Genomic DNA, 24,351 nt, shown 5'->3' with positions numbered 1-24,351 from the left:
AGAGAACATTGGAGCATGGACAGCCATTCTCAACCAGGATGCTGTAGCACCCCTGAGGACCTCAGGCGGCACCCCGGTTGAGGCTGTTTTAGAGAGTCCTACTGTAACCATATACAGTATATGCAGCTTAATGTATGGAGATTTTGTCTTGGGTGTAACTATAAACCTTGCTGGATGCAGATACTATGACCCAGGGCTTTACAAAGCGTCATCATTCTTGATATTATAAGCACAAACACCATAATATGTAACAAACTTGTGAGTCATTGAAGTCTTTTACTGTGAGACTTTTAGGCTGCTTTCACACTGGGGCGGTAGGGGGCATCGGCGGTAAAACGGCGCTATTTATAACGCTGCTTTACCGCGGTATTCGCCCGCTAGCGGTGCGGTTTTAACCCCCCGCTGGCGGCCGAAAAAGGGTAAAAAACACTTGTATAGCGCGGCTATAGCCGCGGTATTGCCGCGCTGTCCCATTGATTTCAATGGGCAGGAGCGGTGAATACACCGCTCCTTCACCGCTCCAAAGATGCGGCTGGCAGGAGTTTATTTCTTCTCCTGTCAGCGCACCGCTTCAGTGTGAAAGCCCTCGGGCTTTCACACTGAACAAACAGCAGCGGCTGTTTTGGGTCGGTTTGCAGGCGCTATTTTTAGCGCAATAACGCCTGCAAACCGCCCCAGTGTGAAAGGGGTCTTACTCATGTGGTGGTGGGGAAAGAACCATTCCTAAATTGTGATGAGGCATGGATTCCACCTGTAATGGCTTTCTTTGCTTTACTCCGTTTCTATGGCTGCTGATCTATGTAAATGTCTTCCCTGCTTGTAAACTGCTATTCAGAGTTTTTTTTTTTTTAACTTATTGCAGGTACTTTTATAGCGCCATCAATTTACACAGCGCTTTACATCTATATTGCACATTCACATCAGTCCCTGCTCTCAAGGAGCTTACAACCTATGGTCCCTAACTCGCATTCATACATATACTTACTAGGGCCATCTTTAGACAGGAGCCAATTAACCTATTGGTATGTCTCTGGAGTGTGGGAGGAAATCAGAATACCCAGAGGAAAACCACACAGTTACAGGAAGAACATGCTAACTCCAAGCAGGTAGTGCAGTGGTTGGGATTCAAACCAACCTAACATAACAGGGTGCTTCATTCATGCACGGTTCTTTTTGTTCCCAGGAAATTCACAAGCTACATTCTAATCAGTATTGCTTCAAAAAAGAAAATGTCTCTAAGAAAATGGCTTTAACGATTTTGTGGCACAAATATCCAAGAGATATACATTTTGTAGATGCAAAGATTTGTTTGTTCGGCTGTGCACTCTTTGCATCATGTGTTTGAGTTTTCCAGTTGTCTGCTAAATTTAGATGTACTGCTCATGTAGTAATAATGCCCCAGAGACACAGGAGCTCAGTCTCCCTACATGTTTTAGCGGGATCTATTTATAGAGTCCTGCTCCTGCCAGAAAGCAATCGACTTTTTTGTGCTATTTTAGTGTTGGGAGTAATTCGCATCTAGGGTCAGTAATTGGTTATTAACCATTTTTCTCTGAGTTTAATCTTGTCATTGTTATCTGGTATGCTTCTAGAGAGCAGTCCTCGGGCAAGTTGCAGCATTTCCTCTATCAGTCTTTTGCCTCACATCAGACAGCCAAAAAGAAGGTCCTTTCATCATTACACTTGGGTTCAGTAAGCCACAAGGGTTAGGGACGTACAGTACTTCTAGAAAAGTAAGAGTGAGAACTGTGAATGGGCTCCCAGATTACATTTTTGAAGCTCCTTAGTATTAACAAATGCAATATGTAATACACATCTACGGAAAAATATATAAAACGTGAATTTAAATATGTACACGCATAAACAAAAACAAAAAAATCACAACCTATAGTTTTTCCCTTTTCAGAGGTACATTATATTAACAAAACGCAAGATTCATCAAAACTACACCATTAGGGGTAGCTTGCCTTGGATATACTAGGTAAAGGGACTGTGTAAAACAAATGTCCACAGAGTGTAACAAACTGTGCAATGTCTAGGCTGATGGGGCATTCAGTATATGTACAATGATAGATCATGTGTAGTTGTATGAACTGCAGCACCCTGCAAGTAATATCTGCTTAGATATTTATTTTATTTATTTTTTAACATAAGTGGACTTGGAATTTTAGACTACAGTATTTAATGCTCTTTGCTGTGACACATAACATAGATTATAAAATAACTGTGCATAAGACTTTTGTGGGGTTGATTGTTTAACTTGTAGTGCCTTGAAAAAGCATTCATACCCCTTGAAATTTTCCACGTTTTGTCATGTTGCAACCAAAAAAGTAAATGTATTTTATTGAGATTTTATGTGGTAGAGCAACACAGAGTGGCACATAATTGTGAAGTGGAAGGAAAACGATAAATCGTTTTCAAAATGTTTATATATCTGAAAAGTGTGGTGTGCATTTGTATTCAGCCTCCTTTATGCTAATACCTCTAATTAAATCTAGTGGAACCAAATGCCTTCAGAAGTCACCTAATTAGTAAATACTGCTGTTCTGCGAAGCCCTCAGAGGTTTGTTGGAGAACCTTGGTGAACAAACCGCATCATGAAGGCCAAGCAACACACCAGACAGGTCAGAGATAAAGTTGTGGAGAAGTGTAAAGCAGGGTTAGGTTATAAAAAAAAAAATATCCCAAGCTTTGAACATCTCATGGAGCACTGTTTAATCCATCATCCCAAAATGGAAAGTGTGTGAAACACGTGCAAACCTACCAAGACATGGCCGTCCACCTAAACTGACAGGCCAGGCACGGAGCGCATTAATCAGCGAAGCAGCCAAGAGGCCCATGGTAACTCTGGAGGAGCTGCAGAGATCCACAGCTCAGGTAGGAGAATCTGTCCACAGGACAACTATTAGTTGTGCACTCCACAAATCTGGCCTTTATGGAAAAGTGGCAAGAAAAAAGCCATTGTTGAAAGAAAGCCATAAGAAGTCCCATTTGCAGTTTGCAAGAAGCCATGTTGGGGACACAGGAAGCATGTGGAAGAAGGTGTTTTGGTCAGGTGAGACCAAAATTTAACTTTTTGGCCTAAAAGCAAAACCTTTTGTGGCAGAAAACTAACACTGCACATCACCCTGAACACACCATCCCCACGTGAAGCATGGTGGTGGCAGCATCATGTTGTGGGGATGCTTTTTTTCAGCAGGGACAGGGAAGCTGGTCAGAGTTGATGGGAAGATGGATGGAGCCAAATACGGGGCAATCTTAGAAGAAAACCTGTTGGGGTCTGCAAAAGACCTGAGACTGGGGCGGAGGTTCACCTTCCTTCCAGCAAGACAACGACCCTAAACATACAGCCAGAGCTACAATGGAATGGTTTAGATCAAAGCATATTCATATGTTAGAATGGCCCAGTCAAAGTCCAGACCTAAATCCAATTGAAAATCTGTGGCAAGACTTGAAAATTGCTGTTCACTCTCCATCCAATCTGACAGAGCTTGAGCGATTTTGCAAAGAAGAATGGGCAAAAATTTCACTCTCCAAGATATGCAAAGCTGTTAGAGACATACCCAAAAAGACTTGCAGCGAAAAGTGGTTCTACAAAGTACTGACTGATGGGGGCTGAATACAAATGCACGCCACACTTTTCAGATATTTATTTGTAAAAAAAAATGTGAAAACCATTTTATCATTTTTCCTTCTTCTTCACGATTATGTGCCACTGTGTTGGTCTATCATATAAAATACAGTGGGGACAGAAAGTATTCAGACCCCCTTAAATTTTTCACTCTTTGTTATATTGCAGCCATTTGCTAAAATCAGTTCATTTTTTTTCCTCATTAATGTACACACAGCACCCCATATTGACAGAAAAACACAGAATTGTTGACATTTTTGCAGATTTATTAAAGAAAAACTGAAATATCACATGGTCCTAAGTATTCAGACCCTTTGCTCAGTATTTAGTAGAAGCACCCTTTTGATATAATACAGCCATGAATCTTTTTTGGGAAAGATGCAAAAAGTTTTTCACACCTGGATTTGGGGATCCTCTGCCATTCCTCCTTGCAGATCCTCTCCAGTTCTATCAGGTTGGATGGTAAACGTTGGTGGACAGCCATTTTTAGGTCTCTTCAGAGATGCTCAATTGGGTTTAAGTCAGGGCTCTGGCTGGGCCATTCAAGAACAGTCACGGAGTTGTTGTGAAGCCACTCCTTCGTTATTTTAGCTGTGTGCTTAGGGTCATTGTGTTGTTGGAAGGTAAACCTTCGGCCCAGTCTGAGGTCCTGAGCACTCTGGAGAAGGTTTTCGTCCAGGATATCCCAGTACTTGGCCGCATTCATCTTTCCCTCGATTGCAACCAGTCGTCCTGTCCCTGCAGCTGAAAAACGCCCCCCCACAGCATGATGCTGCCACCACCATGCTTCACTGTTGGGACTGTATTGGACAAGTGATGAGCAGTGTCTGGTTTTCTCCACACATACCGCTTAGAATCAAGGCCAAAAAGTTCTATCTTGGTCTCATCAGACCAGAGAAGTTTATTTCTCACCATCTTGGAGTCCTTCAGGTGTTTTTTAGCAAACTCCATGCGGGCTTTCATGTGTCTTGCAGTGAGGAGAGGCTTCTGTCGGGCCACTCTGCCCTGACTGGTGTAGGGCTGCAGTGATGGTTGACATTCTACAACTTTCTCCCAACTGCATCTCTGGAGCTCAGCCACAGTGATCTTTGGGTTCTTCTTTACCTCTCTCACCAAGGCTCTTATCCCCTGATAGCTCAGTTTGACCAGATGGTCAGCTCTAGGAAGGGATCTGGTCATCCCAAACGTCTTCTATTTAAGGATTATGGAGGCCACTGTGCTCTTAGGAACCTTAAGTGCAGCCGAAATTTTTTAGTAACCTTGGCCAGATCTGTGCCTTGCCACAATTCTGTCTTTGAGCTCTTCAGGCAGTTCCTTTTGACCTCATGATTCCCATTTTCTCTGACATGCACTGTGAGCTGTAAGGTCTTATTTAGACAGGGGTGTGGCTTTCCTAATCAAGTCCAATCAGTATAATCAAACACATCTGGACTCAAATGAAGGTGTAGAACCATCTCAAAGATGATCAGAAGAAATGGACAGCACCTGAGTTAAAAGATTAAAAAGTGGAGATGTTGGAGTTTTTTTTGGTTTTTTTTTTTGGAGATGTTCTGTGTTATAATGCAATTGTGTGCCCAAGCACTACCCTAAAATCTATTTTCTTTAGCTGTACATTTCCCGGTATGTTGGGGTGCCTAGACAGTGCTTCCCTTAGAGCAGTGGTTCTCAACTCCTGTCCTCAGGACCCACTAACAGGCCAGGTTTGCAAAATAACTGAAATGCATCACAGGTGGTAAAATTTGCTGCTCAGTGATTGCAGTATTCTAGTCTGCATCTCCCCAAGGGAATACTTAAAATCTGGCCTGTTATAGTGGGTCATGAGGACAGGAGTTGAGAACCAGTGCCTTAGAGCCTCATAGCTCTATATCTGCAATTTGAGAGTAAGGATGCACTTATTAAAATTATTTATAACCCCCACACATTATGTATATATTTTTTAGCAGACACCCTAGGGAATAAAATGGCAATTGTTGCAATTTTTTATTTCACATGCTATTTGCACAGCAGTGCGCGAACACGGAGGGATGGCGGCACTTTTACATTTATTTTTTCTATTTTATTTTTTATTTTTGCACTGTCCCCCCAAATCTCTCCTTTTACCTTTTTAAAAGCAAGTGGCTGTAAACCCCATTCATGAAATTTGACCTAAGCATATATCTGTAATGTTTACCTATCCCTTTCCAAAGCTCTAAATGCAGTATTTTTCTGCTGCTCCGTTCCTCTGTTATCAGTAGAGTCACTTCTGACAAGTTCTCTGACACGAGATAACAGCAGCTGAAAATTTGTGTCGGGGAGGGAGCTTCAAGGTAGATAAGCAGAGATCTTAACTATTCAGACTACAGCTCTGCAAGTTCCTTCCTTCCTCTGCCTATGTGGAGGGGGGTGTCCCTTTTCTCCAATCAGCTCACACACAGTGTAGAAAGATTTCTAACACAATATGCACTTTCTAGAGAGTGTAGAAAGGGAAAGACTTCAGATATACATTTAGTCTTTGATCGCCTCTGTGACCAGCCAACTGCACTGTCCGGATTGTTTCTTGAGCAATGAGCATGCCGGTGGAAAAAGTAAGCCCGAAAAACACTGGTAAGTGTCGGGAGGGGGGCGTCCCTCTCACTACTTCTGAAAGCGTTCCAGCGGCTCATGAGCCACTCATAGCACTTTCATGAGAAAGCCAGCTGGGAAAAAAAATACTGGGGCTATGGCTGACAGCTTCAGCAGTTATAATTTTAACTGTCCTCTCATCCTGGACCACAGACCTTCCTCACTGTACTATATGTTATTCTTTCTGTTATTATCAGGAATTTGTGCTTAAAGTAGAACTATAGGCACCACTTTTTTATTTTTTATTTTTTTCATTTTGGATAGAGTTAGAATAAGGGAGGGTTATACCCCCGTCAGTTTATTTTTACCATTCCTGTCCCATTGCAGAGATTTCCCTTGCAAACTGCAACATATATATACGTATTGCGGCACACAAGTGGATAACTATGCCTGGGCATGGTTCACCAACTTGGTCCAGCTCATTTTGTGTAGTGAGAGTGCTCCAAACCATGCCCAGGAGTGGTTAAGCATACCGTGCCTGGAACCACTTGGAAGAGGTAGTCCCAGGCACGGTTTGCCTGTAGCCCGTTATTGTTCACTTCAGTGTGAGCGCAGAACTCTCCATAGATCATTGTGGTCTGATTGGTAGAGGTGATGATGTAAGTGTGCCCTTGAACAGTGTCAGCGCATACCAGTGAGAGACTGAGGAGGGGGGACAATCAAACTCAAGGTGTGAGTGCATCCTAAGGCACTACTGCCTCTGACTGCTAATCTTGCAAAATTTGGAGTGAGATTTGGTGATGTCACAACCGTACTACTCACGGCTTTCCTTACCGGAAGCTTAGACATGGAAGCAAAGCCCTCCCCTTACCTAGCTGAAAAAACTAACTTAACAGTTAGGTTGTACAGATACAGAACTAGAAAGCTGGTATTACACATTATGGTGTTCATTAGTTAAGACTACTATGAAGCTGATGTGGGGACCTTGGGCATTGCTTTTCTATAACCTATACATGCAACTTCATTCACTTCCTCCTGTTGTTTCTTTATAATAATAATTTAAAAAACCTAATCGGAAGAGTGGAACCATAATAATGGCCACAGCAGTCCCAGGAGAGATCACAATGGGGCTCTTGGAAAAGGGCCGCCTGAACCTGTTCATCATAACTGCAGCCATATTTCATCCAGGCATCCCAGGCGAGGCATACAGCCTGTCATTGACATAAATGGCCATGTGCTGCTGTACTGTTTTATATGACGTTCCAGTATTAAACACAAGTACATTGTATGCAAAAATGATAGAACATTTTCTATTTTTTGCATACACCCATATGCTGTACTAATGGTTACAATAGCACGGCCAAAAATAACCTGATAGGGGTTTAACTCTTTGCTTTCAAAAACCAAAACCTCATAAAGTAATGAAGTGTCAGTTTTGGGTAGACTGAACCTTTAAGAAAAAAGAATAAATCTTAGATGCTGAATAGCTCTCCAGTAAATTGTGTGTGTGTGTATGTGTATATATATATATATATATATATATATATATATATATATATATATATATATATACAAACCCTTATGCTGGTCGCAATAGCTGTGTGAAATCGCTGTACACTTCAAGGTCTCTTAATTCTTCTTTCTGCTGTTCAAACATTTTTATCTTGTTACACTGTGTAGTAAATGTGTATGGAATTTATCCTCCTCCTCCTGTCTGCAGTATTGTGTCTTGTACAGGAATGTCCCGGATACTGACATGAAAATCATAGCTCTTACTCACTGCAAGGTTATGACATCTCTATGGATAACACTTACCTTTGATCACAGTGTTTTCTCTCTGTGTAGATTAATGCTGTGGTGTTTGAGATGAATGGCTTGTCCAGCTTACCTTACCGCCCACTGTGTTTTCTTTATATCTGTCTTTATTTCATGCCTGTCATTGAATTATAGAAATGTCTCTTTTCTTTACCATCTAGACCCTATTTTGAAATGAAGGCAAAGTATTACCTACAACTTGAGGTTGGTACACTATTTTATTTGCAAGAAATGAAAGTGGAACTACACTGCGTCTGAGCACTACAAGCCAAAAATGCTATTTAATACATTTTTACGTTTTTTAAAGCAAACTCGCCCATCCATCCATGTCTCCATGCTTTGTTGCTGAGAAATCACTTTGAAAAACGACCCCTAGCATTTCTGGCTGTGGTCATCTTGAGTAAGGGCAAATGAGAAAACCCCTCCTGAAGACACCTGGGATGTATGAAATCATTTACATAGGTCTGAAAACCAGGAAGTAACTAAAGAAATGTAAAAAAAAAAGCATAAAACAAGTATACAATTGAGCTCAAAAGTTTGAATACCCTGGCAGAAATTGGGAAATTTTGGCATTAATATTGAAAATATGACTGATCATGCCAAAAAACTGTCTTTTGTTTAAGGATAGTGATCACATGAAGCCATTTATTATCGCATAGTTTTTTGGATCCTTTTTCATTCATAGTGATAACAGAGATCACCCAAATGGCCCTTATAAAAAGTTTACCTACCCTGGAATGTTTGGCCTTGGTATGGACACAGAAGGTGGCATACACAGGTTAAAATGGCAATTAAAGGTTAATTTCTCACATTTGTGGCTTTTTTAAATCGCAATTGGTGTCTGTATTAGTGTATTACAAAATCCGTAAGCAAGAATTGTTATATTTTAGAATTATTTTATCACGGTTCAGAATAGAAATAGCAGACCTATAATTTAACATTTTTATAATTCACACTTTTCTGAGAAATTTTGTTGGATATTAATGATTAGTGTCGAAATAGGATTTTTTTTTTCTTATGGTTTGTCTGATTTTTGCTGACTGTATAGTTACAAATACATTTTTTAAGGATATTTTAGAATTGCCAGAATAAAGACCAGAATGGTCTTTCCTAATATTTTGATTTACTTATCTTCCTAGGGTGTTTTAGAACTTTATGTAAAACCCTTCATCACTGGAAAATTTGTTGGTGGGCAGCCTTTCCTGTTGGTCTCATGGCAGATGGTATTTTATCAGCCTACTATTGCTGGTTCCTTTAACTAGACCTTGGGAAAGCATTCACTCTACTCCTGCATGTTAGTGACCTGCCTGGCTTTTCTTTCTTGTATGTGTACAGTATATCCTTAAAAGAGCCATGTTCAGGAGGTAGATTGAAGCCAAATAGTCCATCACATTTGTTCAATACAATTTAGCCCCATCATGACAGATATTTTTTTGGTTATAGTGGCTAAATTATTTTTATTGCTTTATCTTCAGCAATTGAAGAAAACTGTGGATGAACTTCAAGCTAAACTGTCTTTGGCTAAAGGAGAGTACAAGACTGCACTGAAGAACCTTGAAATGATATCTGATGAAATACATGAGAGGAGGCGTTCCTCTGCAATGGGCCCAAGGGGACGTGGGGTAGGAGCAGAAGGCAGCAATTCAGTAGAAGATCTCTCTGCTTGTAAACTGGAATCAGACACAATTTCAAGTAAGTCCACGTGGGTACAGACGCTTTATGAAAGGAGAAATGGTATATATTAGAGCAGGAGTCTCCAAACTTTCTAAATAAAGGGTCAGTTTACTGTCCTTCAGTAAAGACAATGTTTTGTTTGATGTCCAAACTTCATATGTAACAGAGCACCATTGTCATGGCCAATTATTGTCAAGTTGTGTTTACATTTTTCTGGCCTGTATTGCCACATCTTGCCTTACTAATAATTATACTTTTTAGATACATTCTAGTATGATCCATTTGTTCTCATTGTAATCTCTTTTCCTGGTGATTCATACCAGGTTATGTTGTGGTTTAGCCTGTTCATTAATGACCTGCAAGAACCTAAATGGGCATCCTGCAGTGCACAGCCATGCAGAGCCAATGCATTAATTTACAGTGAGGGGAAAAAAGTATTTGATCCCCTGCTTATTTTGTATGTTTCCCAGTTGACAAAGGAATGATCAGTCTATAATTTTAATGGTAGATTTATTTTAACAGTGAGAGACAGCATAATAACAAAAAATATCCAGAAAACACATTTCAAAGACGTTCTAAATTGATTTGCATTTTAATGAGTGAAATAAGTATTTGATCTCCTATCAGCAAGATTTCTGGCTCTCAGGTGTGTTCTACACAGGTAATGAGCTGAGATTAGGAGCACTCTCTTAAAGGGAGTGCTCCTAATCTCAGCTTGTTACCTGTATAAAATACACCTGTCCACAGAAGCAATCAATCAGATTCCAATCTCTCCACCAGGGCGAAGACCAAAGAGCTGTCCAAGGGTGTCAGGGACAAGATTGTAGACTTACACAAAGCTGGAATGGGCTACAAGACCATCGCCAAGCAGCTTGGCGAGAGGGTGACAACAGTTGGTGAGTTTATTAGAAAATGGAAGACCTCCCTTGGTCTGAGGCTCCATGCAAGATCTCACCTCGTGGAGTTTCAATGATCATAAGAGCCCTTGCACACTGGGGCGGTTTGCAGGCGCTATTGCGCTAATAATAGCGCCTGCAAACCGCCCCGAAAGTGCCGCTGCTGTCATCCCAGTGTGAAAGCCCCGAGGGCTTGCACACTGGAGCGATGCGCTGGCAGGACGGTAAAAAAAGTCCTGCCAGCAGCATCTTTGGAGCGGTGAAGGAGCGGTGTGTACACCGCTCCCTTACCGCTCCTGCCCATTGAAATCAATGGGACGGCGCGGCTATACCGCCGGCAAAGCGCCTCTGCAGAGGCGCTTTGCGGTGGTATTTAACCCTTTCTCGGCCGCTAGCGGGGGGTAAAACCTCCCCGCTAGCGGCCGCATACCGACGGTAAAACGCCGCTAATAATAGCGGCGTTTTACCGCCGACGCCGCCCCCCGCCCCAGTGTGCAAGGGCTCTAAGAATGGTGAAGAATCAGCCCAGAACTAAACGGGAGAATCTTGTCAATGATCTCAAGGCAGCTGGGACCATAGTCACTAAGAAAACAATTAGTAACACACTATACCATGAAGGACTGAAATCATGCAGCGCCTGCAAGGTCTCCCTGCTCAAGAAAGCACATGTACAGGCCCATCTGAAGCTTGCTAATAAACATCTAAATTATTCAGAGGAGAACTGGGTAAAAGTGTTGTGAACAGATGAGACCAAAATCAAGCTCTTTGGAGGAGGAGGAATGCTGCCTATGACCCCAAGAACACCATCCCCACTGTCAAACATGGAGGTGGAAACATGTTTTGGGCATGTTTTTCTGCTAAGGGGACAGGATAACTTCACTGCATCAAAGGGACGCTGAACAGGGCCATGTACCGTCAAATCTTGGGTGAGAACCTCTTTCGCTCAGCCAGGGCATTGAAAATGGGTCATGGATGGGTATTCCAGCACGACAATGACCCAAAACACACGGCCAAGGCAACAAAGGAGTGGCTCAAGAAGAAGCACATTAAGGTACTGGAGTGGCCTAGCCAGTCTCCAGACCTTAATCCCATAGAAAATATGTGGAGGGAGCTGTAGGTTTGAGTTACCAAACATCAGCCTCGAAACCCTAATGACTTGGAGAGGATCTGCATAGAGGAGTGGGACAAAATCCCTCCTAAGATGTGTGCAAACGTGGTGGCCAACTACAGGAAACGTCTGACCTCTGTGATTGCCAACAAGGGTTTTGCCACCAAGTACATGCTTTGCGAATGGGTCAAATACTTATTACACTCATTATAATGCAAATCGATTTCTAACTTTTTTGTGAAAATTTTCTGGATTTTTTTTTTGCTGTTTTTCTGTCTCTCACTGTTCAAATAAACCTACCATTAAAATTAGACTGATCATTTTTGTTTTTTTTAACCACTTCCTGCCCGGCCTATAGCAAAATGACGGCTGGGCGGTGGTTCAGTTATCCTGACTGGGCGTCATATGACATCCTTCAGGATAACAGCCGCCATGCACCTGTGGGGGCACACATAGCGGCTATCGGTGGAGCGGTGTGTCAGTCTGACACACCGCTCCACCGGTCTCGGTAAAGAGCCTCCGGCGGACACACCGCTCCACCGATCTCGGTAAAGTGCCTCCAGCGGAAGCTCTTTACCACGTGATCAACTGTGTCCAATCACGGCTGATCACGATGCAAATAGGAAGAGCCGTTGATCGGCTTTTCCTCACTCGCGTTTGACATTGGCGGCTCTCCTGACACGGGGGGTCTGCGCTGATTGTTTATCAGCGCAGCCCCCCTCAGATGACCGCACTAGACCACCAGGGAAGTGGGCAACGTGGATGGCCAGGTATGTACCCCATGGCCATCCACATGTGCAAATTATGCCCGATCTGTGCCAATCAGTGCCCACAAATGGGCACTGATTGGCACCAGTATGTACTAACAGGCATCAGTGATGCCCAGCAATGCCACCCATCAGTATCAGTGCAACCCGTCAGTGCCCATCCATGCCCATCAGTGCCCACCTATAAGTGCCCATCAGTGCTGCCTACGAATGCCCATCAGTGCCGCCTACGAGTGCCCATCAGTGCTGCATGCCAGTGCCCGTCAGTGCCACCTCATTGGTGCCCATCAGTGCCCGCCAGTGCAGTCATATCAGTGGCCATCATTGAACGAGAAAACGTACTTATTTACAAAAATTTTTACCAGAAACGAAGAAAAACTTGTTTTTTTTTTAAATTTTCTGTGTTTTTTTATTTGTTGCGCAAAAAATAAAAATCCCAGAGATGATCAAATACCACCAAAAGAAAGCTCTATTTGTGGGAACAAAACGATAAAAAATTTGTTTGGGTACATTGTAGCATGACTGCGCAATTGTCATTTAAATTGCGACAGCGCTGAAAATTGGCTTGGGTGGAAGGTGTCTAAGTGCCTGGTATTGAAGTGGTTAATGATAACTATGAAAAAAGGGTAAATTAATGCTTAGGCTGACACAGTAAAAACAGAGAGAAAAAAAGGAAGGCTAGATCGGTGAGGTCTAAGAAAAAAAAAAAGCTACAATGGCATGGAGGTAGGTGAAAAGGGGGAGATAGAGAGAAGGGGAAGCTGCACTGGGTTAGCAACATTATTATTTTTTTTTCTTGGTCTTCATACAAGTTATTCATGAGTTTTATTTTCTAGTCAAAACAAGACATCCTGTAAGTGCCCTGGTTGGGGATAACCTAACAAAATAATGTCAAGTGATGTATTACACTGCAAAGTACAGGAAAGGTCTGGCCTTATCTGCATGACATTGGCTCTTTGTTTACTAAAATAACATTAACTTGTGTTTTGAGTACTGTGCTGCTCTTGCATAATGTATTTGCACAGGATAGAGTTCATTTTTCACGTGCTGGATATCTAAACCTTATTGTTTCCCATGAGAGTTTTGGGTCTGTGGCTGGTAAACCTACTGTGCTAAAAATATTCTCCTGTTTATAATCTCCATCTGAAGGCCTGGTGTTCCTTTTGGCTTCATTTCTAACATGTTTTCTACTTTGAAAACGTCACTTCATTTACTTTAACAGGGGTTTCTTTACAAAGCCTGCGCAAATGATTCCTCATCTGTCCAGCTTACAAACATGCTGCAAATGTCCAAACCGCAAGAGCCTGTTCACATATGTGTGCTTTTGCTGCACTAAAATGCAGTTGCTCAGCGTGTCAAAGGGCATGCAAAATAGTCTCCTTTAAATTTCCAATCTGCACACTGCATGTCTTTAGTCTAGGTTCACATCTATGTGGTTTTCAGGTGTTTTTATTAAACCCACGTTTTTGATACGTTTTTGCTTTTTAAACACACTGTGTATAGTTGGTTGCTAAGGTGCAGGCCAGGAAGCCGGCCGCCGCATCTCTAACAACTGATCAGTCATCAGCTCAAAAAAAGGGAAAAAAAACGGCCTGACCTTCAGGCCTGGTATGGATTTGGAGGAGAACCCCACGTCAAAATTAGGAAGGTGTGTCCATACCAGACTCTTATCCAAGCATGCAGCCTGGCAAGTAAGGATAGGGAGGGGACGAGCGAGCAACCCCCCCATTCCTGAACCATACCAGGCCGCATGCCCTCAACGTGGGGGGGGGTGCTTTGGGGCAGGTCAGTGATGTCACAGGGGGTAGGTGCCACCAAGCGACGTTGCTGGGTGGCTCCACCCCTTACCTATTTAAGAACTGTCAGACGAAGGGGACTTTTTTTTTTTTTTTTTTTAAGGAATTGTCAAAAACTGTGTTTTTTAAATTTCTTTTTATACTCATTCACATGGGGGGCGGGATCTGGGGGCCCCCTTATTAAAGGGGGCTTCCAGATTCCGATAAGCCCCTTGCATGCAGACCCCCACAACCCCCGTCCAGGTTTGTGGGGAAGAGGCCCTTGTCCCCATCAACACCCCCCTGCCCCAAAGCACCCCCTCATATTGAGGGCATTTGTCCCCTCCCTTGCCTGACCTGCCAGGGGCTGCATGCTCAGATAAGGGTATGGTATGGATTTTTTTTTTGGGGGGGGGGGTGTTAAAAATGTTTTTTTTTTTCATTCAGCTGTCAGCGGGCAACCAGCTATATACAGTGTGTTAAAGAAAAAAAAACGCATCAAAAACACGTTACTTGCATTTTTGGTGCAGTGCATGTTATCTCAGCTTGCAGAGCTTGGATTCATTGAATGAGTTTACCAAAAATGTAAATATTGCAGAATATACAGCCTCATAACTAAGCACCATTCCATGCTGAATAAACTAAATTATTAATGTATCTTAAATAGAAAACTATCTTTAGATACATTTTTACTCCAAAAGCATTTTATTAAAAATAAATTTGATAAAAATCAAAAAAATTGATTTTAAATAAAAAAAAAAAATCATTGATTTATTTCCACCCTGCCTGCTTGCCACATCATCTGTGCATTTTGTGAAGAACACCTTCCATTAGTCAATGGTAACGCTCCGTGTGTTTTTTTTGTTTTTGTTTTTTTTCCAGGTGACCAAGGAGCAAAATGCATTATTTTGTTGTGTTTTTTAATTTGAATGCTAGAATTAAAAAAAAAAAAAAAAAAAAAAAAAAAAAAAAGTATATCATATTTTACAGTGCACAGATGTGAACAGGCCCTAAATGACCTTTTTTTTATAGGTTTATATGACAGCATTTAGAGAGCTAGGGTTATTTCTGGTTGGCAAAAATTGCTCTAAAATGTGACTAATATTTACTATTCTATCTAGAATGCTACATGTGCAGCACCCATAACACTGACTTTGTTGTATTTATAACATCCCACTGGTTGGCTGATTTATTTTTTCTTTGTTTTATCTAAACCCAAGAACAAATGTCTAGTCATTGGATGTGATGAGTGCATTCATGTTTTCAGGCTAGCTTCAGTTTCTGCAAGCATAGAAAAGTACTGTTGATCCTGATTCCTGACAAACATTCAATGTCGGTGTTTTTTAATCTAAATCAGAGAAGCAGCCTAGGGTGAGTGACAAAGGTGCCCCTAAGTAGATATAGTACAGAGAGTGAGCGTTGTCACCCTGGGACAAGAAATGTGTTACTGGCAATATCACCTGGTGATAGAGAAGAAAATGTTTGAGAAAAAGAAAAGTAAAGCAGCCACCACATCTAAGGACTGACTAGCTGCAATGTATTCCATTTTTGTTTTTGGGTTAGATATACTTCTTTAGCTAAGCACATGCCCAGCTGTCACCAAATTATACTATACTTTAACTTCCTCCTGCTGGTGATAATTTAAAGTTCCTATTTTCTTTTTCTATTTTTTTTTTTTTTTTAACAAAACTTTCAGGTGTATTCCTGTAAATCTGGTTGTAAGATGTACAGTGGGGAGAACAAGTATTTGATACACTGCCGATTTTGCAGGTTTTCCTACTTACAAAGCATGTAGAGGGCTGTAATTTTTATCATAGGTACTCTTCAACTGTGAGGGAAGGAATCTAAAACAAAAATCCAGAAAATCACATTGTAAGATTTGTAAGTAATTAATTTGCACTTTATTGCATAACATAAGTATTTGATATATCAGAAAAGCAGAACTTAATATTTGGTACAGAAACCTTTGTTTGCAATTACAGAGATCATACATGTCCTGTTGTTCTTGACCAGGTTTGCACACACTGCAGCAGGGATTTTGGCCCACTCCATACAGATCTTCTCCAGATCCTTCAGGTTTCGGGGTTGTCGCTGGGCAATACGGACTTTCAGCTCCCTCCAAAGATTTTATATTGGGTTCAGGTCTGGAGACTGGCTAAGCCACTCCAGGACCTTGAGATGCTTCTTACGGAGCCACTCCTTAGTTGCCCTGGCTGTGTGTTTTGGGTCGTTGTCATGCTGGAAGACCCAGCCATGACCCATCTTCAATGTTCTTACTGAGGAAGGAGGTGGTTGGCCAAGATCTCACGATACATGGCCCCATCCATCCTCCCCTCAATACGGTGCAGTCATCCTGTCCCCTTTGCAGAAAATCAGCCCCAAAGAATGATGTTTCCAGCTCCATGCTTCACGGTTGGGATGGTGTTCTTGGGGTTGTACTTATCCTTCTTCTTCCTCCAAACACAGCGAGTGGAGTTTAGACCAAAAAGCTCTATTTTAGTCTCATCAGACCACATGACCTTCTCTCATTCCTCCTCTGGATCATCCAGATGGTCATTGGCAAACTGCAGACGGGCCTGGACATGTGCTGGCTTGAGCAGGGGGACCTTGCGTGTGCTGCAAGATTTTAATCCATGACGGCGTAGTGTGTTACTAATGATTTTCTTTGAGACTGTGGTCCCAGCTCATGTCATTGACCAGGTCCTGCCGTGTAGTTCTGGGCTGATCGCTCCACTTCCTCATGATCATTGATGCCCCACGAGGTGAGATCTTGCATGGAGCTCCAGGAGATTGAACGTCATCTTGAACTGTTGCCTTCTTACCAAGCCACTTGCCTATTGTCCTGTAGCCCGTCCCAGCCTTGTGCAGGTCTACAATTTTATCCCTGATGTCCTTACACAGCTCTCTGGTCTTGGCCATTGTGGAGAGGTTGGAGTCTGTTTGAATGAGTGTGTGGACAGGTGTCTTTTTTTATACAGGTAACGAGTTCAAACAGGTGTAGTTAATACAGGTAATGAGTGGAGAACAAGAGGGCTTCTTAAAGAAAAAATAACAGGTCTGTGAGAGCCGGAATTCTTACTGGTTGGTAGGGGATCAAATATTTATGTCATGCAATAAAATGCAAATTCATTTTTTTTAAATCATACAATGTGATTTTCTGGATTTTTGTAAGTAGGAACACCTGCAAAATTGTCAGTGTATCAAATACTTCTCCCCACTGTATGTTACACTTTGCTCAGTGGCATGCTTCTATAAATAAGCTAATTTAAAACTCATCCTTGTGCCACGCTGCAGTGTAATAGGAGGTTGGAAAATCATCATGAATGACCATTTCCAACACTGCAGAGCTACTCAGGGGCCACAATTAAAACAATAAAAAATAAAGTATATGCTGTAGAACAGGGATAACCATTTGATCTGATAGGTAAAAGCTGACTTATGCCATGGTAGTGTTAGGCTGACCAGATTTATGGGAGCTGGACTTATGAACTCTGCACCAAGGTCTTCTTCACACTGCATCCATTTCTGCTATATTGGCAAATGCCATGATGGCCAATATACTATACACCTGTCATACCATTGCAGTCCCCTCCTGCTCCTGTGTAGCTGATTATTAACCTAAGTTAAATGTGTGTTTTTGCAGTGACCTCAGAAGTTTTTGACGATGATAATCTCAGCAGTGTGGTCTCCGAAGAGGACTCTGAGACACAATCTCTATCAAGCTACAGCTCTGGCCCAACAAGCCCTTCTGAGGTTCTGAGCCCTTTTCCAGGTGCACCACGTCCTGGCAGCTTAGATCTTTCAAGCCCCATGTCCCTATCAGAATTTGGGTTGATATCACCTGTTCTTGGTCCTCGCAGTGAATGCAGTGGAGCATCATCACCAGAATGTGATCTGGAGAGAGGTAGGATCTTTGGTAGCAAAGAAATAGTTTGATGTACATATTTGATGAGCCTTCGGGAAGGATTTACTAATTTACTAAAACTGGAGCATAGAGAATCTGGTGCAGCTGTTCATACCGGTAGTAACCAATCAGCTTCTAACTTCAGCTTGTTCAGTGAATCTTTGACAATAAAACCTAGAAGCTAATTGGTTACTCTGCACATCTGCACCAGATTCTCTGTGCTACAGTTTTCATAAATGTCCCCCATTTAGTCTACCATGAAAAAGAATTAATATAATATGGAAGATAAGTGCAGCGCAATAAAAATTGAAAATTATAATCAGCGTGAAAACAAAGTCCTTATTAATTAATAACTGGATAAAACTTCATCCCTTGACGGGCGTTTAAATTCTTCTCCAAAGCTCTTGCACACTGAATCTGTAGGAAATGTGCTTACCAGAACAGTTGGACCTCTAAATTATAGGAGGTCATACAGGCATGATAACAAGACACCATCGGCAGAACGAAATTCCATCACCTGGATAGTTGTCAACATCCACCAAAGCTTTTAAAGCTGGAGACCGTATAGATGGTATTGCAGCGTTCCAATTATCACCAAACAGATCCTCAGTAAGTGTATCAAAGCACCAAGGGTGAGAAGAGCCACAGGGATAAAAAGAAACAAAAGTCCTCTTAAGTGTAGACTGTTTGCTACTTTATTTCAAAACAAAAACGAAAGTAGATATATTTAAAAGCGCTATAGGGCACAGTGTAAAAGCACAAAGTTCATAGATGTTTTCCCAAACTCACTGGTAATCGTACCGCTGCAATGCAGGGTCAGAACAGTGGCTAGATAATACGAGAGAGAAGACGCTCAGCTGTTCGCGTCCGAACAGCTGAGAAGGCTGTGGGTGACGTCACAGGAAGACTCCGCCCCCCGTACGCGGCGTTACGTCCAGATGGACTTCGTCAGCGAGGGTGGAGTCAGTGAGTCACCCTCGCTCCTCAAATAGCCGCCATCAGATAGCTGGGAGTGGTCCGTTCCCGGAAACGGAATACATATCCCCAAAAAAGAGAGAAACCGCTACATGGGGACACCAATACCAGCCACTAACAGGAATATTAAATTCAAGCAAAAAATGAGGAAATCAGTTGATGGGCTAAAAAGCCTCCAGAACAAACCTTAATTATTTAAATGGGCTAAAAAACATTTTATTATAAAAATATATATAAAACCCTATTCAATAAATAACCTAAAGGGAATTTTTTAGCCTGTGTGTACCCGCAGCCTTCTTTTACAAAAATACAAACATTCAAATATTAAAATGCCAAGAGAAAAACAAATACAGAGTAAAAATCCAAATACTCAAAAGATTAAAATATTGAAACCTACTCTATTTATTAGAAATAAAACAGTTGAGGTCGAACTCAACATTCAGACCTCTAGGGACCCCTACCCGTGTCTCATGTATCCATAGGGATTCTCTTTGGCTTAACTGCCTAATAAAATTACCACCTCTCCAATGCCGGGTTACTTTTTCTATCCCCCAGAATTGGAGTTTTTTCGGATCTCTATTATGGAAAAACCTAAAATGTTTCGATACAGAGTGCGTTTTAAGACCTTTTTTGATGTTATTTACATGCTCACCAATGCGGACTCCCATCGGCCTAGAGGTTCTGCCCACATACTGGAGACCGCATTCGCATTGGAGCATGTAAACCACTCCCACAGTGTCGCAGGTGATTAAATTCTTAATTTTATGCGTTTTTTTAGTGGCAGTCGCTGTAAATTCTTTCCTCCTTTTTAAATTGAGCTTACATTGCTTGCAAGCCTGGCATTTTCCACAGGAATAAAAGCCAGACATGAAATTAAATATTCTATTTTCCCTGAACACAGGAGGGTCAACCACCCCAGGAGCTATAATGTCTCTTAGGGTGGGAGGTCTCCTGTATACAAATCTAGGGCGAGCTGGGAGAGTAGGGCCTAATACATTGTCCCTTCTTAAAATATCCCAATGTTTGAGGATAATTTTTTCTACTTTTTTGTATTGTATATTAAAATCTAGGATAATCCTGTTTTGAGGGGAATTCTGATCGCTGTTAGGTTTAGTAGAATCTGCTACCAACCGAGATCTATCCAAGGAGCCTGCCTTGGTCAATTCTTCTGATATGTGTTCCTGGGAATAGCCTTTCTGTATGAATTTCTCTGCCATAACATTGGCCTGAGAGAAATAATCCCTATCAAGAAAGCAATTGCGTCGTAGACGGATGAATTGTCCCCTGGGTATATTGAGCAACCACGAGTGATGGTGGCAGCTGTCCAAGGGAATATACCCATTCCGATCGGTTGGCTTACAGTAGTTCCTTGTTTTAAAAGTCCCATCATGCTTAAAAATTTCCAAATCGAGGAAGGCAATGCAGGAAGCATCTGCATTCCAAGATAAACGGATGTTCCTAGTGTTGCCATTAAGCCTAGACATGAAAAGTTGGAGGCCTACAAGGTCACCCTCCCATACCATGAATAGGTCATCTATATATCTTTGGTAGCAGACCAACTGGGGTGGTCTGCTACCAAAGACATATTCCTCCTCCCATGAAAATGTTGGCTACGCTAGGTGCAAAACGTGCACCCATGGCAACACAGAGTATGAAGAAAATTTTTTTTACCATACCAAAAGTAATTTCTGGTGAGGCAAAAGTCAAGTGATTTTAAAAGAAAAACTTGTAATTGGGAAGGAAGATCAGATTGGTTTAAGGCCCATTGTACCGATCGGATCGCATCTTGATGTCCAATAATCGTGTACAATGAGCCTACATCAGCCGTCACAAGCAGACTATTATTCTTAAGTGGAAGATTTTCCACTATTTGAATTATGTGTTTTGTATCTTTCAAAAAGGCTTTGGTGGTGGTTACTAAAGGTTTTAGAAAAAAATCAATATATTGCCCTAAACGTGCAGAGACAGAATCGATGCCATTGACGATCGGTCTGCCTGGGGGTGCCTGAGGGTCTTTATGTATTTTCGGTAGAAAGTAAATGATTGGTCTCCTACAGGCACTCGGAACCAGATAAGCGGCTTCCTTTTTATTCAGTACCCCACTCCTTTGACCTGAAGTAACCAAAACTTCCAATTCATGCCTAAACTGGTTGACAGGATCTCTCCCCAATACCTGGTAGGTTTTCTTATCTGCCAATAATCTGTCCATTTCCCCCACATAGTAGGTTTTACTCATAATAACTAATCCCCCCCCCCCCCCCCTTATAAGCGGGTCGGATGACCACATCCTTATTCTTTTCAAGTGTGCTGATACCTTTTTTCAGGAAGGAGGGGTCCCCTATTTTTCTTACTTCCAAATCCTCCATCCTTCTCAAAAAGAAAGCTTGGATATCTTTTTGAGAAAAAGATAAAAGCATGGTGGGATATTGTGTCATTTGAGCATTATATCAAAAATAAATTAGTTCCGAGAAGATTACGGTGGGACCTTCCCCCCTAATGATGGTCTTGCTGATGAAGGTTCCATATTAGAATGGTACCAGTTTTTCAACAGCAAAGGTCAGGAACTCATTGAATTTCTCCTCACTAGAAAGAAGAAAAAAATGGAACTGTTAGATCAGCAAATCACAGAACTTAAGAGTACAATAGAAGGAAAGCTTAATTCCTCAGATTTCTCACGACTGTCGGGGGAACTCAAAAATAAAATGAACAAATGGGATAAGGATGCACAGGAGAAAAAAAGAAGTAAGTTCATCAGGGATTCGAAAGATTTCTCCAGTGGAGAGGTTTTTAAATGGCAAACAAAATTACCAGCACCAGAATCAGCTCCTACTGCCCCTTCCCTAACTAGTTCCAACCCATTACCATTAGGTACTCCTAGAGTACTTCCCCAGCCTCCCCAACCCTTTGGATATGCCTCCCAAGGAGCATATCCTAAAAGGCAAACTAATGGGAATAGAGGGAGAGGAAATCCTCCTAGAGGAAGAGGTAATCCTCCTAGGAGAGGTAGTACCAGGACACCTTATCATCAACAATCGCCCTATAAGACCTCAGGTTACAGAGAGGACCAAGAGAGACCTAATCGTCCCCCCAGAGGCCGTGGCTCAAACAACAGAGGGAATAGAGGCTATCACTTCAATCCTGACTACTACTCTCAGAGAGACCATTATGATTACGGCCCGGTCAGGACCCCTATTGATTTGAATAATAGATATGCTCCATTATCTCAGGAGGATAGCTATTATCAGGATTCTTTTTTAGGGAATCCCCATCCCCAGTGGCCGGATCCAGGGGATTACACCCCGACAGGAAACAGGGGAAAACGAAGACCAAGAGAGGGAGAAGAGCTGGACGAAAAACAAAAAAGACAAAAGTCCCAATAGGTATGGGCATTTTCAATATTAGTGGTATTGACCTAACGGATGATGAAATAAGGGTATTAGACAAGGGCCTAAAATTTGCCCCGGCTCGGAATCTCAACAAATTCCAAACATACATAAGTTTACAAAAGTTTGTTAGAACTTTAAATATCAAGAGATATTTTCTATCCAAACCCGGTGAGAGGCTAGCTCCTGTAGTTAATTTAGGGACTCATTCCAACTTAGCGAACAAATCGGTGTTTAATCCCCCTAAAAACGACCATAGACATGTAGAAGTCTTTAAGAACATGGTAACTGGTGATCTGGAGGATTTGAAAGTAAGAAAAATAGGGGACCCCTCCTTCCTGAAAAAAGGTATCAGCACACTTGAAAAGAATAAGGATGTGGTCATCCGACCCGCTGATAAGGGGGGGCTTAGTTATGAGTAAAACCTACTATGTGGGGGAAATGGACAGATTATTGGCAGATAAGAAAACCTACCAGGTATTGGGGAGAGATCCTGTCAACCAGTTTAGGCATGAATTGGAAGTTTTGGTTACTTCAGGTCAAAGAAGTGGGGTACTGAATAAAAAGGAAGCCGCTTATCTGGTTCCGAGTGCCTGTAGGAGACCAATCATTTACTTTCTACCGAAAATGCATAAAGACCCTCAGGCACCCCCAGGCAGACCGATCGTCAATGGCATCGATTCTGTCTCTGCACGTTTAGGGCAATATATTGATTTTTTTCTAAAACCTTTAGTAACCACCACCAAAGCCTTTTTGAAAGATACAAAACACATAATTCAAATAGTGGAAAATCTTCCACTTAAGAATAATAGTCTGCTTGTGACGGCTGATGTAGGCTCATTGTACACGATTATTGGACATCAACATGCGATCCGATCGGTACAATGGGCCTTAAACCAATCTGATCTTCCTTCCCAATTACAAGTTTTTCTTTTAAAATCACTTGACTTTTGCCTCACCAGAAATTACTTTTGGTATGGTAAAAAAATTTTTCTTCAGACTCTCGGTGTTGCCATGGGTGCACGTTTTGCACCTAGCGTAGCCAACATTTTCATGGCATATTGGGAGGAGGAATATGTCTTTGGTAGCAGACCACCCCAGTTGGTCTGCTACCAAAGATATATAGATGACCTATTCATGGTATGGGAGGGTGACCTTGTAGGCCTCCAACTTTTCATGTCTAGGCTTAATGGCAACACTAGGAACATCCGTTTATCTTGGAATGCAGATGCTTCCTGCATTGCCTTCCTCGATTTGGAAATTTTTAAGCATGATGGGACTTTTAAAACAAGGAACTACTGTAAGCCAACCGATCGGAATGGGTATATTCCCTTGGACAGCTGCCACCATCACTCGTGGTTGCTCAATATACCCAGGGGATAATTCATCCGTCTACGACGCAATTGCTTTCTTGATAGGGATTATTTCTCTCAGGCCAATGTTATGGCAGAGAAATTCATACAGAAAGGCTATTCCCAGGAACACATATCAGAAGAATTGACCAAGGCAGGCTCCTTGGATAGATCTCGGTTGGTAGCAGATTCTACTAAACCTAACAGCGATCGGAATTCCCCTCAATACAGGATTATCCTAGATTTTAATATACAATACAAAAAAGTAGAAAAAATTATCCTCAAACATTGGGATATTTTAAGAAGGGACAATGTATTAGGCCCTACTCTCCCAGCTCGCCCTAGATTTGTATACAGGAGACCTCCCACCCTAAGAGACATTATAGCTCCTGGGGTGGTTGACCCTCCTGTGTTCAGGGAAAATAGAATATTTAATTTCATGTCTGGCTTTTATTCCTGTGGAAAATGCCAAGCTTGCAAGCAATGTAAGCTCAATTTAAAAAGGAGGAAAGAATTTACAGCGACTGCCA

The 24,351-nt window shown here is 41.9% G+C and overlaps 1 protein-coding gene across 1 annotated transcript in view; it reads left to right on the top strand.

The window, feature by feature from the left end:
- SH3BP5 (SH3 domain binding protein 5) overlaps nt 1–24,351 on the top strand; it is a 104,445-nt gene that overhangs the window by 70,273 nt on the left and 9,821 nt on the right. Inside the window, exons 6-8 of the mRNA XM_073630318.1 lie at nt 8,149–8,191; nt 9,463–9,679; nt 17,851–18,111. Of these exons, the coding sequence (XP_073486419.1) occupies nt 8,149–8,191; nt 9,463–9,679; nt 17,851–18,111 (521 nt within the window). The remainder of the gene's footprint in view (nt 1–8,148; nt 8,192–9,462; nt 9,680–17,850; nt 18,112–24,351) is intronic.

This window comes from Aquarana catesbeiana, linkage group LG05, assembly GCF_042186555.1.
Source record: "Aquarana catesbeiana isolate 2022-GZ linkage group LG05, ASM4218655v1, whole genome shotgun sequence".
In the NCBI taxonomy this organism is placed as follows: Eukaryota; Metazoa; Chordata; class Amphibia; order Anura; family Ranidae; genus Aquarana; species Aquarana catesbeiana.
Note: the sequence above shows the minus strand (reverse complement) of the source record. Positions and strands in the feature narration are given on the sequence as shown.